The sequence below is a fragment of the Semicossyphus pulcher genome, unplaced genomic scaffold (assembly GCF_022749685.1).
Source record: "Semicossyphus pulcher isolate SPU_LCO1_2020_fin unplaced genomic scaffold, fSemPul1.0.p SCAF_9, whole genome shotgun sequence".
Taxonomy (NCBI): domain Eukaryota; kingdom Metazoa; phylum Chordata; class Actinopteri; order Labriformes; family Labridae; genus Semicossyphus; species Semicossyphus pulcher.
In genome coordinates, this window is record NW_027211770.1 from 17,105,146 (window position 1) to 17,122,340 (window position 17,195).

General features: G+C 41.5%; 1 protein-coding gene across 1 annotated transcript; it reads left to right on the plus strand.

The window, feature by feature from the left end:
- Positions 1-1,521: 1,521 nt before the first annotated feature.
- On the plus strand, positions 1,522-17,030 carry ankrd28b (ankyrin repeat domain 28b). The gene is made up of 28 exons (XM_069655855.1): positions 1,522-1,693; positions 6,084-6,167; positions 6,661-6,739; positions 7,223-7,293; positions 7,391-7,591; positions 8,972-9,059; positions 9,228-9,370; positions 9,540-9,752; positions 9,871-9,949; positions 10,063-10,177; positions 10,348-10,430; positions 10,582-10,645; positions 10,734-10,802; positions 10,903-11,043; positions 11,180-11,291; positions 11,476-11,502; positions 11,638-11,712; positions 11,799-12,000; positions 12,195-12,282; positions 12,364-12,481; positions 12,823-13,042; positions 13,376-13,463; positions 13,556-13,639; positions 13,745-13,890; positions 14,012-14,094; positions 14,246-14,328; positions 14,497-14,588; positions 15,458-17,030. Exons 1-28 carry the CDS (start codon positions 1,667-1,669, stop codon positions 15,739-15,741), a joined length of 3,159 nt encoding a protein of 1,052 aa, XP_069511956.1. The 5' UTR covers positions 1,522-1,666; the 3' UTR covers positions 15,742-17,030.
- The last annotated feature ends 165 nt before the right edge of the window (positions 17,031-17,195 follow it).

Genomic DNA, 17,195 nt, shown 5'->3' on the forward strand with positions numbered 1-17,195 from the left:
GGTGCACCATAAACAGACAGTTTTATGTCCAAGCCTTTTGGCACTCTTCCATGATGTCATCCCCGCCAGTCCATACAGAGGAAATTACTGTCCCACATCATCAGCTGTTGTGGCCGTAAAATTCTTCAAGTGCTTTAGACTTTTAAGAACAGACATGCTTATTGATAGGATTATTAATGCAAAGACTGTGTTTCATTAAGTTAAGCATGGGTTTATTATTTTGTCCAGATCTGATATCCCTTAAATTTAGATTCCATATTATTTTCCAAGTTCTTTGAAGTTAAAGCAATATTTTTCCCCCCACAGTGATTACAAAAGTTTGCCCAAATCAATAATGCTTTCAAATTCACCCTGTGTCATAAAATAATCGTCTAAATAACAAGTAAAAACTACAAATATTGCAACCTGGGCTTTTTTATAATGTATTTGTAGGCTATTCCTTTTTCATGCATTTTTGCAATTTGATGCACACTGTCAAAGCATGCCTGTAGTTTAAGGTTAAGTCACTAGAGGGCCATGTTTCATAATAATTTGGTGTGAGGTCACAGGACATACTGAGACTCACTCCAACCTGTGGATTTTTCAGAACTTAGGCTGCTTCTCCCTAGTCAGTTCCACATTAGACAGTGCTACTCTGTCTTATTATCTCATTGTCACAAGATATGTCCTAGAATTACTTATTTATCAGTCAACACACAAAGCATACATATTCTTAAATAGTGTAATAGGTGTAGGCCTATAGGGTCTGAGTTTTGCATGTCAATCGCTTTCCTCCAAATAGCTTGTGCAGCACTGTACATGTAGTGAAATCACATTTTCACATTTAAATCAACCTTCATTATTAAACCCCAATTTTTAACATTAGCCTATAACAGAAATGAGGAACCAGGTGATTATAATACTTTAGGTAGCCTACCGTGAATAGTTTTTATTTTACAAGATTAAGAGTATTGCAAGGGGACCTGACCTCCATTAAGCTCATTATACTTAGTTTTGTGGCGTGCTACCATAAACCAGAGAATACGTTAATGTTGGGTGAGATTGTGTCTGAAGTAATTCCTCTTCTATTCTTCCTTGCATAATAATATAATATAGTTTGTACAATACACTGACTCAATGTAGCTCCAACCGAGCTCTTGCGTCCGATGGAAGCATGGCTCTCGTTTTTTGTGCAACTTCATGAGTCACGGTGCGTAAAAAATAGAACAATAAGCAGCTGTTACTCCGACTAAATAGAGACACACATGTAAATACGGTGAATCAAATGAGCGCAGAATTGTTGTACTGTAATTAAGATCGTTCAATATAATATATCTATTATATCATGAGCGCAGGCAGCAATGCAATATTCAACACAGTGCGCCTCTTACAGGACGCTGTTAAGATCAACCAATCTCTAACTCCCTTACTGGAACGTCCGGCGCGTCAGACCAATTGAATCGCATCTTTGTGAGTAGCGAATTATGGTGGCGCCAATGTTATGGAGTTTCCGCTACTCCTCTGCTTCCATGCCATCAGGTTAGGGAGCTAGCAAGAGAGCTAAGCTAGCGTCACACAAGGCCTCCGGCAGACCAGCGGGAGAGCTACCAAGATCAAACACTGCTATTCGGAAGGAGAAACATATCCCTTTATGAATCTGCATGAGAACGATTAAAATCCCAGAAATATGGTGGTTCTCAAAATTCGAGACCAGGTAAGTGACCATTCAGTCAAAACAGACTCAAGTTAAAGCTACTGTCGGCTGGCTGCCGTTAGCCAACGTTAGCTGCCCCGATTTCAACAGTCGCAGGCGGAATGTAATTCGAGTTTCCCCAGCTATTCTCCGAAACGGAAGCATCTCCTTAAACGTTTGAAATGAGCCTAAGTTATATAGAAAAATGTTCAATGAAAGAGGTTGAAAGTTTGCCACACCACTGTTGGTTGAACCATATTTAGAGCCATGTTTTGGCGAGAATAAGTGACATTACATTTACCTTGATACACATGCTCAAGAGGTTGTTGAGTTGTAGCCAGCTAATGATACTGTGTTTATCTCCAGCAATTAGCCAGAGCCTGTGTGAAATGCTACCAGCTACTGAGTTGGGAAGTGACTTGTTAGCATGTTGTGACTTAACAAAACAAGACTGGGATAGAGTTCTGGCTTGTAAGTGATATTACGACAGAAGAATAGCCACTACATCTCTCTACTGGGGGAATGGTGTGAAATTATTACCATAACAACAAAGAGAACTGTTGGTGGCGACGTTACTGTGACAACTGGACGTTTATGACATCTTTATATGAGCTAACGTTGACTAAGCTGGGGAGGTGTCATGATAGCCATTTCACTGGATAACATGTAAACACATAAATAATGACATACGCCACTATGCCACGATTAATCCTTATACCTGTTTTAATAAGGTCGGAATACCACTAATGCATTGTGAAAGTGTAGATTCGTCAGAGGCTTTGAACCTTGTTCTTTACCTGATTGTCCTCATGTGTTTTTTCTCTCTCTAAATGTGGTTTATAGCAGTGTTATAGATGCGTTATGTCATCGATCGCAAGTGTTTCCCCCTTGAAAATGCAGTTAATAATTTAACCGTTAGCTTTTTAGGAAGTAGTTGTTTACCAAATTGTGTTTAGGTATTATATTTAAGACTATACCTGTGGGTAAACTGCTGTAAATCGTTTAGATAAATGTATAAAGTGACTGGCAATGTGACAGTATTAGACATGCGTCCTCTCACTTTATTAAACACTCGCCACCTACTTTACAACACAAAAATAGCTTTCTGTTATCATTTAAGGGCTGTGTGTTTTTGGCCATGCCTGCTATTCTTGTACCAAAATGTACGTGCACGTGTCTTTCATTGTGTGCGTGTGCTTGAATGATCGTGTACCTGAGCTCATGTGAGCTGCTGGAGTTGCCAAAGAGCTGTCTCCATGGTGATGGTATTAACTAGGCTGGCTTGTATGAGAAGAGGAGGTGCACAGTCGTGCAGCTAGAGAAGCATAGAAAATCTCCTACACCAGTCGTGCAGGACTGGGGAACTTGAAAACAACAAAATGCAGATTTGTCCTTCCATTTCATAGTGGGGGGGTTGACAGAAATGTAACAGTGTAAGAAGCACAAGTGCCTGTTTGTTACTCTGAATTTATCCCCAGTAGCTCCAGCCACTGTTTCACCCTGCAGATATTCATGGGCATTATAATCACTGAATGAGAGGATTGTCTTATGTTTTTTTTAAAGCCAATGTAAGCTACTTGGTCCCTTGATGGTAATTGTAGTCTTTGTTTTACTTATTCTAATAACTTCCATCCGTCTGCTTAAACGCATCATGTGGCTCAGTTTTTGTACAAGGCCATAGCTTTTTTTCCCTGTTTATTTCAATGGACTTCAAAGGGAATAATCTTAACCATGCCTCCTTTTATACTTTGAAATATTTATAGTAAAGTTTTCTCAATAGATTCATATTTTCGTTCAAAAAGAAGTCGTACAATATAAAATAGAATATGTTATTCTGTTTGTGCTATACCAAGGTTTATTGCGTACAGTACATGCAGTCCAAGTTCATTCTGTCAGCTAAAGGTGAAAGTACTTGGATACATGCTTGACTTTCATAAGGCTGACAGTGTACCATGTAATGATACTAGATAGCAATGTGGTTGTGAGCACATAGCTCAAACTATTCCATGTACACTGAAGGTCTTTGTTTTACCTCGATACATGGCTGAACGTTGGCTAATTAGCTAGGCTGGCAGCCTGGTGGGTTAAATGAGGGATAAAGTCTTAATGAACAAACGTAATCAAATATAAGTTTAGTGTTTTTGTTTCCTCTCACAAATTAGGCTTGTAGAGTATTTGCCTTTTTACACTTTGCACTTTTTCCTCTGAAGATGTATTCAGGGCAGACGGTGGCAATGCATAATGCAGGTTCTCATTCCTGCCTAACAGTCCAGCAGGTTGTTGTCAACTCTTTGCCCCATCTTCATCTTACGCTTTGTTTTGGATACATGGGTGCACATTGCTCATTCAAATGTTATGAATGCTCACAAGTAATGCAAGTGCTTGACAACCACTCACCTGACACAGACAACATTTAAGCACTGCCAAACTTCACATGTGGATAAAAAAAATTGTTGCTGTGGTTGTTGCAGATGAATGCTGAAACAAACTCGGTTAAACGGCTTTAATGGCTTTATTGTTCTGTTTTTTTAAAACTTGATTCAAGTCAGGAAAGAGTTAAGTTTTAGCGGAGGCCAGGAATGTTCCATCTGGGTCTTTCATGGGTAACCAGTTGCAGCCTCTGGATGGGATCCCCTGCCCTAACTGTTCTCCCCATCTATGCCAGCCTCCTCCCACTGGCAGTGGAAAACTGCCTGATCAAAGACTCTCCACTGGTGTTATAGTGGATCAGATAGGGCAGCAGAGCAGTGTTTAGCTGGCATATATCACACATGAAGGTTAATTTGCACACTTAACTACACAGTGATGACCATTTCATAAAGTCATAGAGATATAACACTGGTTATAATCCCAAGCAAACATTTGTGTTATGTGATGTAGAATCAATGAAACAAGCACTTGAATCAACTGTCTGTGTCGTGCTTGTTCTCCATCCAGGACATCAAACATCAATTAATTTAAATTTAAAATTAAAATGCTAAATTGCCTCCCTATGGTGTGGCAGAAGTGAGAGATTTATATTCGCTGCCGTGTCGGTTAAAAGTAGGAATTATTGCATTCACAGTTGCAGGGTTTTATTAAAGAAGTGCAAAATGCTGATTCTTTTCATGTAGTTGTGGGCAACTTCATGGACTAGATGTTGTAACCCTGTTATGTTTAAAGTCTGCTGTGTTGGGACATTATGTTCTCAGATGCAACTCACTATTCAGAGTCACAGCAAGTGTTGTAAAAGAGCCTTGTTGTCTTACAGGAAGTGTTGGCAAAAATCTCTTAGAGTGTAACAATGAATAACAGCTGGTTCCATATTTTGTTAAATCATTAATATGGTTTCAGCTACATGTCTTACAAAACAGTGTTACTTTTGGCTATCTTTGCTGTCCTTTGAGGCACAAACATGAATAGATGTGCAAATTGGAAATAAGGGAAATATTTTGCTTGCTTATAGCAAAGCCCACAGTTCTACTATCTCCATGTACACACCCCTAAGAAGGGTGGGGCAAATTCAGCAACTTTTTAAGAGGCTTGGGCACGACTTGCATAACGCAAAGAGCAACACTTCATAAAGGCCTTCAACAAATTTCTCCTTTTACTTTCAGTATAAATTTGGAAACGTTGTTTCACATCGTCCTTGTTTTTTGTCCTGTTGGATATGTTGAACCAGACCAGCTGTATGGATCTTTCCCTTTTCTTTTCTGCTCTGTCTCCGCCGAAGATGCAGACAGCCACAGGAAGTTAGTCATGCTTAAGTCTAAAATATGTCTGGAGAAAAAGATGGACAGCGCGTTATTTGGAGCACCATGTTGGATTGTGTTTTTTTAACTCCGTGCAATGGGATAGATGTAGTTTCGCTTGCCAACAAACTGTAAACACCGGGCAGAATTAGAAACTGGCTGCTCAGCACTTGTCAGTATCAATCCTGACAGTCTGCCTTCATCATCCTCTGATTCATGGACTCATCAATTTGTTAAATGACCGCTGTAATGTCGGATCCAGCCTACTTTAGTCATATCCCTCACTGCCATTACCTCAGGCTTCAGTCTGTGTGTTTTTATTTCAAGGATTTCAAACAAGAATATTTCTACAGTACTTTTTAGCAGGTTTAACATGATCGTGTAATCTCTGAGCAAATGAGTCGCGTGTGTATCGTGGTGCTTGAGGTCGAGGGTCCCGAAGTTTCCCCGAGGTCTAAGGTCTCCAAGGTCTGAATGGTTATTGTTTTCTCAAGTTTTAACCATAGCTAATCTCAAATCTTAACCGAGCGTCTGGCATTTAAACCATGAAACAGTGTTTTCATTTCATCAGCCGCACATAAAAAATTTACTTTATTAATGAACGTCTGAGATAGTGTTTCATGTCTGCCAGAAAAGCCTTGAAATTCAGTTTTTAAAAACCCATTCTCTTTGTTTTGCAGCCTGCTTTGCTGAAAGCTATTTTCAATGTGGACCCAGATGAAGTACGCTCGCTCATATTCAAAAAAGAGGATGTGAACGCACAGGTAATCCCAACAGTTTCTGCTAATCTCTTTCCGTTTCCTCATATTATTTCTATATTTTGAAAACGTCCCAGCAACACTGAATTTAAATCCTCTAATGTATAACTGTCCTCGAAAAGCCTCTCATAACTCTTTCAGTCAGTAGTTTCTTAGAACTGGGAGCTCATAGCTTGTTTTTACAGTTCCTACTGCAAGATCTGGATCTGCTTATTTTATTGCATTCCTCAACATTACTGCTCTGGTGGGGGGCGTTCTGTTTTTGTACGTTCTTGTTTTTCAAAAGTTAACTGTCTTTAACAGATCTTTTGCTATAAACAGTTTTTGTCAACCTTTTTTTATGTCACCAATATTAGATTAAACAGAAAATATGTGTTTTATAGTCACAACCGGTCATGCACACATTGACCCATATAAATAAAAACATGATACAAGGTTAGGATGGAAATGTTTTGTTTCTATTTAATCCTACTAATGTCTTTCTGTTCTTCCATTACAGGACAATGAGAAGCGAACTCCATTGCATGCTGCTGCCTACCTTGGAGATGCAGAAGTTATAGAGCTGCTGATTCTTTCAGGTATGTTTTTCCAAAACAGGATTTATGGAAAAAAAACTGATGTACAAACAAATGTGATTGTGATTGTGTGACAAACAAGGCCAAAGGCATTATACCAATCTGAGAAGTCTGGTTCTTTATGACTTTTGCATCAAGTTTAAAGTCTTAAAATCAGTTCAAAAGCATCGACACCTTTCTTTGCGATGCTGTATATCAAGGCTCTGACATACTGTGTTTTCTTTCCTGGTAATTGAATTGAATTCAAATGTGACACTCAGGATATTCACATGCCTACGTGGCCACATGGTGCATCTGTATTCAACATTTTTCTCTACATGCACCCTTTGCAGTCTGCCCTGTTTTGCTTATGCAGATGGTAATATTACTAAACAGGACCTCATAGCTGTCAAAAAGACTTTAGTCAAGCTGTTGAAATGTTGCACTTGATGTCATGTTGCTATATGACCTTAGACAGTCTGACAGCCATCGTCCTCTGACTTGTAGGTGCCAGAGTAAATGCCAAAGATAACAAGTGGCTCACTCCTCTGCACCGGGCTGTGGCCTCCTGCAGTGAGGTATGTGTATTTTCCTCTGATTCTGTTGAACACAATCTATTGTGCATTATTTTACAAATCTAAAAACCTACATGTGATGACTTCTTCTTCTTCTTAGGATGCTGTGCAGGTGTTGCTGAAACACTCTGCAGACGTGAACGCCAGAGACAAGAACTGGCAGACTCCGCTTCACATCGCCGCGGCAAATAAGGCGGTGCGCTGCGCCGAAGCCCTCGTCCCGCTGCTCAGCAATGTGAATGTGTCAGACAGAGCAGGCCGGACCGCGCTGCACCACGCAGCCTTCAGTGGTCATCTGGAGGTACTAATAAGTCTGACGTGTTGTTTGATGTAGCTGTGAGCTGCACTTGAATATGTGCTTAAATGACGTTAGTTGTAGCTTAATGGATAGAAGACGTTTGAAATATCAGTATCTATAAGTGCAGTGGCTGTACAGTCTGTCCTGTCATTGTAGTGTATTTAAAGTATTACCACTTTAGTACTGCTCATATTGACAGAGTAAGACTTCCCTCAACAGAGCATGTACCACATGCACAACGTTTTTATTGGCAAACCATCACACCAGCCCTGCTTGTTTGTATTTGCTCAGGACCCTTTCCTCTTGCTGAAAGGAATTGTTTCTGCTTGCCTAATGTATGTGTCAACACAATGTGCATTGTAACTTGTACCACTGAAATAGAGAACAAATACACAATGGCTATTTTTTGCTTGTTTGAGAAGTGTGCGCTGAAACAATCTACATCCCCATATAGCTCTTCTAACTACCTACTGTAAACAGCTGTGCAGGCAATCACCACAACTGTCATTATCACAGCTCATCATGTATTATTATACAGGTGGCTATATGCTCATATCCCGTTGCCTGGTCCTACATTCCATTTTAGTCAAGTAGCTAAGCTAAGCTGCTGTTGTATTGATGTTTAGTCGACTTTTGACAGGGTGATAATAATCAGCTCTTTGATGTTGTCACCAACCCAAACCCCCAAATTGGAAAAAACCCCAACTAAACAAACAGTAAAGCTGCTTCCCAATGAACCAGTCATAACTTGTTTTGAAAACATTTTCAGACAGTCGTTTCATTTCCACCTGGATGCAGAGCAGACTGACACTGTCGGTCATAAATTGTGGTCACACTTTCTAGGATGCCACGTGCACAGACAGTGCTGGTCCAAGCGCATATTTGCATGCAAATGAAATCGTATGCCCTCGTGCAAGTGTGTTATCTTAAAGGTATGCAAATTAAGTGCATCAGAGCTGTTCAGACAACCTTCTGGTTAAGCAGCAATAGTTAGTAAAACACAACAAATACTGAGGTGAGCTGCAGCTAAAGTCTGTGTTCAACCTGATGACAGCTCATGCAGAGGCTTCAACATAGGTTAAATATGGAAACGGACTGTACAATGCTTAATGTCTTGAACCGCTGATGTAAAGTCAATAGATTTTTCAACCCACACATGCTCAGCAATTAAATAATGTACTGCTTTGTGGAGGTGCGTCTAATCCAAGAGATTAGCTTTAAAGTAAACTATGCATTTCATGTAGACCAGAATGAGTCTGCATTAAATGCATGTAAACACAATGGCTTTATGAGTTGCCATGCTGATATAAAGGCAGTAGAATCAGGTTCAACTTTCTTTGACACATTTTCTTCTTGCTCCCTTCTCTGTGTCTCTGCTGATAGATGGTGAGGCTCCTGCTCTCCAGAGGAGCAAACATCAATGCATTTGACAAGAGGGACCGCCGTGCAATCCACTGGGCCGCCTACATGGGTAATACATCAACCACAGGGGTTTTTACGTCACATTTTCTATGCAGCTTCTTTTAATAAAAGTCTCTGGGACTCAGTTTTATTAATGTCTTCCTTGTTAATATGATACTTAAATTCTTAAGGTTTCTAATGTTAGGACATACTCTTGATCACTGATATTTCTCTTCAGGGCATATAGAAGTGGTGAAGCTACTGGCATCTCATGGAGCCGAGGTGGCCTGCAAAGATAAGAAATCCTACACCCCCCTACATGCAGCAGCTTCCAGTGGAATGATCAGTGTTGTCAAATACCTCCTGGACTTGGGGGTGGATGTAAGTTCCACCCACGAGCTTATTGTCACCGCACTGTGGAGTCTGCTAGAGTTTCCCTGCATATGAAGAATGACTTCGATATTGTGTTTAAAAGAAATTCAAGTATCATACTAGTTAGTTGATTGGAACCATGGGGTCATGGCTAATTCCTGTTCATGTTTCCCTGCAGATTAATGAGCCCAATGCGTATGGCAACACGCCGCTCCACGTGGCCTGCTACAACGGGCAGGATGTGGTTGTGAACGAGCTCATCGAGTGTGGAGCCAAAGTCAACCAGGTGAACGAAAAGGGCTTTGCACCTCTCCATTTTACCGCCGCCTCCCGCCATGGAGCGCTTTGCCTGGAGCTACTGGTGTGCAACGGGGCTGATGTCAACATCAAGGTAAATATTACCTGGACAGACAGTTTTGATATACTCAGTCTTTCATGAATATATTCAATAGCCAAAAGCCCTGTTCCTGACCTTTGTTGTAACACCGCCATGTTTTGTTTCTCTCCAGAGTAAAGACGGTAAGACTCCCCTCCACATGACGGCCATCCACGGGAGGTTTTCCAGATCTCAAGCAATCATTGAGAACGGTGAGCTCCTCTACAAAATTCAGCCTGGTCATGCTGGATCGTAAAACTTAAACTGCTTCTCGGTGTAACCCCATCTTTAGTGCTTACTTAGTTTGTTTTTGTTCTCCCTGGAGGTGCTGAGATTGACTGTGAAGATAAGAACGGAAATACACCACTGCACATCGCAGCTCGATACGGACACGAGCTCCTCATCAACACACTCATCACAAACAGAGCTGACACGGCTAAGTGAGTGAGCCCGTTTGCCCTGTATTAGCAACTGTTCAAACTTTAAACATCATGAGCAAGTTTAAACCTCTTCCATTTTACATTACGATAAAAGAACTAACTATTAAAGATCATTCGGTACTAGTTTTTGGATAATACCAGGTAAATCATCCTGTGTGTGTCTTTTTCAGACGAGGCGTTCATGGTATGTTCCCACTGCATTTGGCTGCTCTTAGTGGATTCTCTGACTGCTGCAGAAAGCTCTTGTCTTCAGGTGAGCAACCCTTTTACTCATGTTATTCAGCTACTCACATTTAGCACAGTACAAATTGGCCCGTTCTTTATATTTGTCACTTTGAACGTCTGTGCTGTAGAATTTCATACAGACTGCAGACTCTTGTTAATAATCTTGTGTTCTGATGCAGGGTTTGATATTGATACTCCGGATGACTTTGGAAGGACTTGTTTACATGCTGCGGCTGCTGGAGGGTGAGTACAGGACAGCCTAATACTATGTTTAAAAGACTGTCATCATATTTAACAGTTCATCATCTAGTAAATCTCCCTCACCCCTCAGGAACCTGGAATGTCTCAATCTTCTCCTCAACACGGGCGCAGACTTTAATAGAAAGGACAGCTTTGGCAGGTTTGTAGCATTTAATTGTAGGTGTTTGAACAGGAGTTTGTGCTCTCCTAGTTTCTCGGTCAAGTTTGAACAAGAAGCTGAGCTGTGTTTGCTTTTCCAGGACCCCTCTGCACTATGCTGCTGCCAACTGTAACTACCAGTGCCTGTTTGCTCTGGTGGGCTCTGGGGCCAGCGTTAACGACCTAGACGAGAGGGGCTGCACTCCTCTCCACTACGCCGCTGCCTCTGACACAGATGGAAAGTCAGTATTAGTTTAATTAGAAATCAGGGAGGCGGGAGGCGGGTTAATTTTGAGTTGCATTATGAAAGGGGCTGAATAACAGACTTAAAAGATGATGATTTTTGCCCCGACTACAGCCTCTTTATTGTGTCTGCAGGTGCCTGGAATATTTACTGCGTAATGATGCAAATCCAGGGATCCGGGACAATCAGGGCTACAATGCTGTGCACTACGCCTCGGCGTATGGACATCGTCTCTGTCTGGAGCTGGTGAGAACATAACTTCAGAGTACACAACATACACTACCAGTCAAAAGGTTGGACACATTTTCTCATACAAGTGAATGGGAAAGTGTGTCCAAACTTTTGACTGCTAGTGTATAACAAGTATCTCTGTATTGCTGTAGTGTCATGATGTTTAATCCTTTGCTACATCTCCCTTTCTGTCTTGCAGATAGCAAGTGAAACACCTCTAGATGTGGTGAGTGCTTTTCTTCCCTGTGTGTGTTTGTTTTTTGGATAAGCATCAAAAAGAATGTACAGCGAAAAACACGTGCTTGACCAAAAGTGTACATATGAGGTCTGTTCTAACTAGTGCGCCTGTTGTTTTTCTCAGCTAATGGAAACCTCAGGGACAGACATCCTGAATGACTCTGATGTCAGAGCCCCTGTCAGCCCCCTGCACCTTGCTGTGAGTACTGCGTCCTGTCATACTTATTGTCTTCAACCTCAGCGTATCTTAAATGTTAACGTATTCCTGGTGAATGAATCTTCCAGGCGTACCACGGTCACCACCACGCTATGGAGGTCCTGGTGCAGTCTCTGCTGGATCTGGACGTCAGAAACGCCCAAGGGCGCACACCTCTAGACCTGGCTGCCTTTAAGGGCCATGTAGAGTGTGTGGATGTGTTAATCAACCAGGGGGCCTCAATCCTGGTCAAAGACTTCACTCTGAAGCGAACCCCCATCCATGCTGCAGGTACGGTCCAGGAGTTGTTGACTTGTAAATATGCCTACATCTGACCTGCGTACTGTCTTATTCATTGGTGTTTAATTTGCTGTTTTTATTGTAGGGTGTATTTGTTTTTATCTTTATCTAAATGTTGCATTATAAAGAAAGTTAATTTTTATTATTATGAGTATTACAATAGTGTCTTTATTCTTTCCCTGCAGCTACTAATGGTCATTCAGAATGTTTACGTTTGCTGATTGGAAATGCTGATCTCCAAAGTGCAGTAGACATTCAAGATGGCAATGGACAGTAAGTACAACTTTTTATTTTTAATAACCTTAAATCCCACTCATGATCTAATGTATTTCCTTTTTTCCCGTTTTCTCTCAGAACCCCCCTGATGCTGTCGGTCCTGAGCGGACACACAGATTGTGTGTATTCCCTATTAAATAAGGGAGCCAGTGTAGAAGCCAAAGATAAGTGGGGCAGGACAGCTCTACATAGAGGGGTAAGGAGGTCCAACCATTTTTACATGCATCATCTGTATTAACTGTGGGACAGTTGTTTATATTCATAACCTTATTTTGCTGTTTAACTATTTTCATTGCCAGGCATGTTATATATAAACAAATGTGGATACTTTTTAGCCGCCCAATAACAACTAGTCACCTGTATCAGATGTAAACTTTGATTTTGGATCTGGGCAGTGCAGTCCTGCCTATTTGTCTAAGGATAGAGTCAACTCCAAATCATTTGTCAGCTCTCATCAGCTCATTTGAAAAGCATAGTCATCCAGGATATGATCCGTCAGCACTAATAACACTAAAATCTACTGTGTTCTGGCTTTAGGCGGTGACCGGCCACGAGGAATGTGTGGAGGCCTTGCTGCAGCACAGCGCCAACTTCCTGGTGCGAGACTGTAAAGGGCGCACGCCGATCCACCTGGCATCAGCATGTGGACACATTGGGGTACTGGGAGGCCTGCTGCATGCTGCCCAATCAGTGGAAACACTCCCTGTCTTAACAGACAACCAGGGCTACACCCCACTGCACTGGGCCTGCTACAATGGTACAGAAATGAGGGTGTAAAGACCTCTTAAATAGGGATAAATGGAGTTATGGGAATGTTTGTGGGATTTTAGGAATGTATGCTTTTAAGTTGTGGCAAGTTGCCAGAAAAGTGATAAAGATCACTTCAGCAAGGATAGATTTAAGATAGGCATGGACAAATTCATGTTTCATGTTTGATGCTTGTTCTTTATGTAATTCTGTCATGCAGCGTCTCTCTGCACCCAAAGGCTACGTTTTGACACGTGTTGAATGAAGCTAAATGTCAAAGAGAGCCCTGATTGTGAGAACTGCAAGATGAAAGCTGATGTGGCTCATGCGTTCTTTCCTGCAGGTCACGATACGTGTGTGGAGGTTTTGCTGGAACAAGAGGTTTTTCACAAGGCTGAAGGAAACACTTTCAGCCCACTCCACTGTGCTGTGTAAGTTCTTGAGCTGTCTCCTGTTTGGATCAATGCGAGTAAGGACAGTAGCTCTAACAGAGACATTAATTGTGCTCTTTTCTCCTCTTTAGGATCCATGACAACGAAGGTGCTGCTGAGATGCTAATAGACACTCTGGGGCCTGCCATTGTCAATGCCAAAGACAGTAAAAACAGGTAAACACACTCATGCAAAGCAATATGGTTTGCAGGCTCAATCATGGAACCTGATAATTAATAGAAGTTTTTGATTCTAATATTGTTGTCATGATGTTTCTGCAGGACCCCACTACACGCAGCAGCTTTCACTGACCATGTAGAGTGTCTCCAGCTGCTGCTGAGCCACAACGCTCAGGTGAACGGTGTGGACGCCGCAGGGAAGACCCCACTCATGATGGCTGCTGAAAATGGCCAGACCAATGCCGTTGGTATGAATGTTTTTCTTGTTTAACCACTAGACTGAAAAATACATTTGTGGGATATAACAATCAGCATCATTGTATTAAATTAACCTCTGTTTTTCCCCCTGCTTGTTTCTCTTACTTTTAGAACTGCTGGTGAGCAGTGCGAAAGCTGATCTCACTCTGCAGGATGCTGTGAAGAACACTGCACTTCATCTCGCCTGCAGTAAGGTGTGTATCGCCATATGGGGGCACTGTTCTCTCATGCTACAGCATGATCCTGAGATCATGTGTAACTATTATAAACGACGGACTGCAGAAGGAATATAAGCTATCGTAGGTGTGTTTTTAATATGCATTGTACCCTTCATGTTTTCTGCAGGGACATGAAACCAGTGCCTTGTTGATATTGGAGAAGATTGCTGACAGAAACCTCATAAATGCCACAAATGCCGCCTTACAGACGTATGTATCCCTTGAATTACATCAGTGTCTTGTCTCCTGCTACATCTAAGCGATGGGATGGTTGTGTTGTTGGATTACTGTGGGGATTTGTATTATTAATGTCGGGATACAAATTGTACAATATTGACTTTCCTGTTGGTTCATCCATGTTCCAAATCTTTCATTTAGGCCTCTACATGTGGCTGCAAGAAACGGATTAACTGTGGTGGTGCAAGAACTGCTTGCAAAGGGAGCCAGTGTACTTGCAGTTGATGAAAACGGTAAATTTCCAATTAAATTTTTTATTCTTTTTACCATCACATTTTATGTATGACGGGCTTATACAGTACACCACGTACACATACATTCTTATTTACACTGTAGGATAAAATGTTATTGGTGACATTCAGCAAACTTATTTTATGAATGGCTATTTGGCTGCTTTTATTTTAACACAATATCACATTTTTTACATTAAAGCGGCTTGCTAACCTTCTAATACATTTGCCTAATGTTGTGTAAAATGTTTATTTAGGCAACATTGCCAAAAAGATACTGCAACCATCAATGTATCTAGTGATAACCAATTAGTGATAATACCATTATCATCTTCTTAACGGTGCCATATGTAACTTTCAATAAATCCTCATTCCTAGCGACACGGTTGGCCGTTGAGGGAACTGCAGTCAACCTTCTTGTTGCGAGCATCAGGGTTTTTTACCGAAGACACACGAAACTGAGCATGCTCAATCTTGGAACTCACCGGCTCTGTTTACTTTTAAGTGACGAGACGTGTTCATTGACCGGCAGCATGTTAGGCGGCAAATTTATGTGTAAAGCTAGACTGACAACACTGACGGACACACTCTGACACTATTTTGGTTGACATAGCGTTAGCGGGCATGATAAGGTTAGCCAACTAGCTCTGACATAACTACACTGATGGATCTGGCATTGTGCTTAGTAACCAAATGGCAAATTACGCCGGCGAACCAGCAAATCATCACAAGCATCAGCTAACATTAGCCATGCAGGGCAGGGCGGCTAGAGAGAGCTGGGACGAAGCACTTGTGTTAAATAGTGATATAATGTGGAAACTGTGTACAACATTTATAGAATATGTAACATGGGTGCACTGTCATTGTTCCAGGTTACACACCCGCCTTGGCTTGTGCCCCCAACAAAGATGTGGCAGACTGCCTCGCCCTCATCCTGGCCACCATGATGCCTGTGTCCCCCTGCACCCCGGCACCCACCATCCCCTTCAGTGCCATTAACCACTTCACCACCAGCCCCTCCAAGAGTGTCACCTTCGACAGCCTGCCCGTGCTGCGCGGCGAGCACAGCTCCTACTGCAGCTTCAACAACATCGGCCACCACGACGGCTTCTACAAGGACGAGGAGCTCAACGACTCGGATTCAGAGACGTACTGAGGGGCGGGAGGAAGCGAGAAATGCATAAACACACACACTGTGTCTTAAATATCACCCACCGCCAGCTTGGGAGGGCAGAGGAAGAGAAAAGCCCCCGCAGGAGCCTTAAGAGACCCCCCGCCATCAGAGAGCAAGAGAGGGAGGAGGAGCAGCAGGCTGGCCCACACTCATCCCGACCTCATCCAGCACCAGGTGTCCTTCAGCTGATACTGGACCTCAGTAACCGCTGCTTTACCAACACTGACTTCTTGAGTGCTATAAGTGTACTTGTTGGGTGGACAGCAACTTTTGTACAGCAATAACATGCTGGAGAGGGATGGTAGCACTTCGCAGAGAGCTAAACCGACAGGGACCAAAAGACATGGATGCATTTTAACCCAGTTTTAACTGTGTAAATGAGAATTTTTTGGGTTTATCGGTTCGCAGGGGGGAGGAGCCAGTTTTCAATTTTGAAATTTCTTGATAAATTTGACGCTTATTTCCGCACACTACATCAGTCAGAATGAACTCTTCCTTCAAGTCTGTAATTCATACAGGGCGAAAATCATTTATTTTTTTGAGATCAAAATTTTAATATACCCATGTTCATGTCTTAAACTCCTCCTGAAGAAAAAACAGATTTACTGACCTGGGTAATTTAAAACCGTTTGATATGTGCACCAGGTTATTTTTAAGTTGATCATCCTTACCTTTGTATATTGACCTGTCCGTTGCGGTTTAGTCTTTCAAGAATAAATTATTTGTGTACTTTTGGTTCCTATTTATGTGTTCATTTTGTGCCTTCATTAGTTACTGAGAATGATGGGTTTGTAGAGGCAGCTCTGAAAGTACAGTGATGCACACTAGGTAAGTAATGAAACATTTCTAAGAAGCACTGATCCAGTACTGAGGTATCTGAGGCTCAGCTTTGTGAGAAGAAACACTGTAAACCAATGACAAGACAGCGTGTGATTTTCTTCTGTTTGAATGATCCTTTTGCTCTTATATTAGTCGATGTTTGTTGACAGGTTTTGCTTGCTTTAACTTAAAAAAAAAAAGAAACCACTTGATCCTACCATGATTCAAATCTTCCCTTTTCTGTCTGTTGGAAATTAATTTTAACTGGAAATATGTAAAAATACATTTGCTAGCTTTATTAGAACGGAAAAGATTTTTTTCTTTTCGTTTAATTTTCTTGAAGAGGGATGAAACTAGCATGTATATAGAAATTATGACTGTGAATTCAAAGCTCCGATGAGTTCTTTCAGTACTGAGATTGCTGTATATTTTATGAGTAATAAAGAAATGAGTTATTTAATAATGAATATGAGTCTTTTTTTGGAGTATGCTTTAAATAGTGTTAAATACTTGAAACAGTTGGACTATTAGGAATGTCATGTTAGCAAAAGCAAAGGTGTAAAGAACACAATTAACAGCTCATGCAGGTACACTAAATACTGTTAGTAGGAAACTTG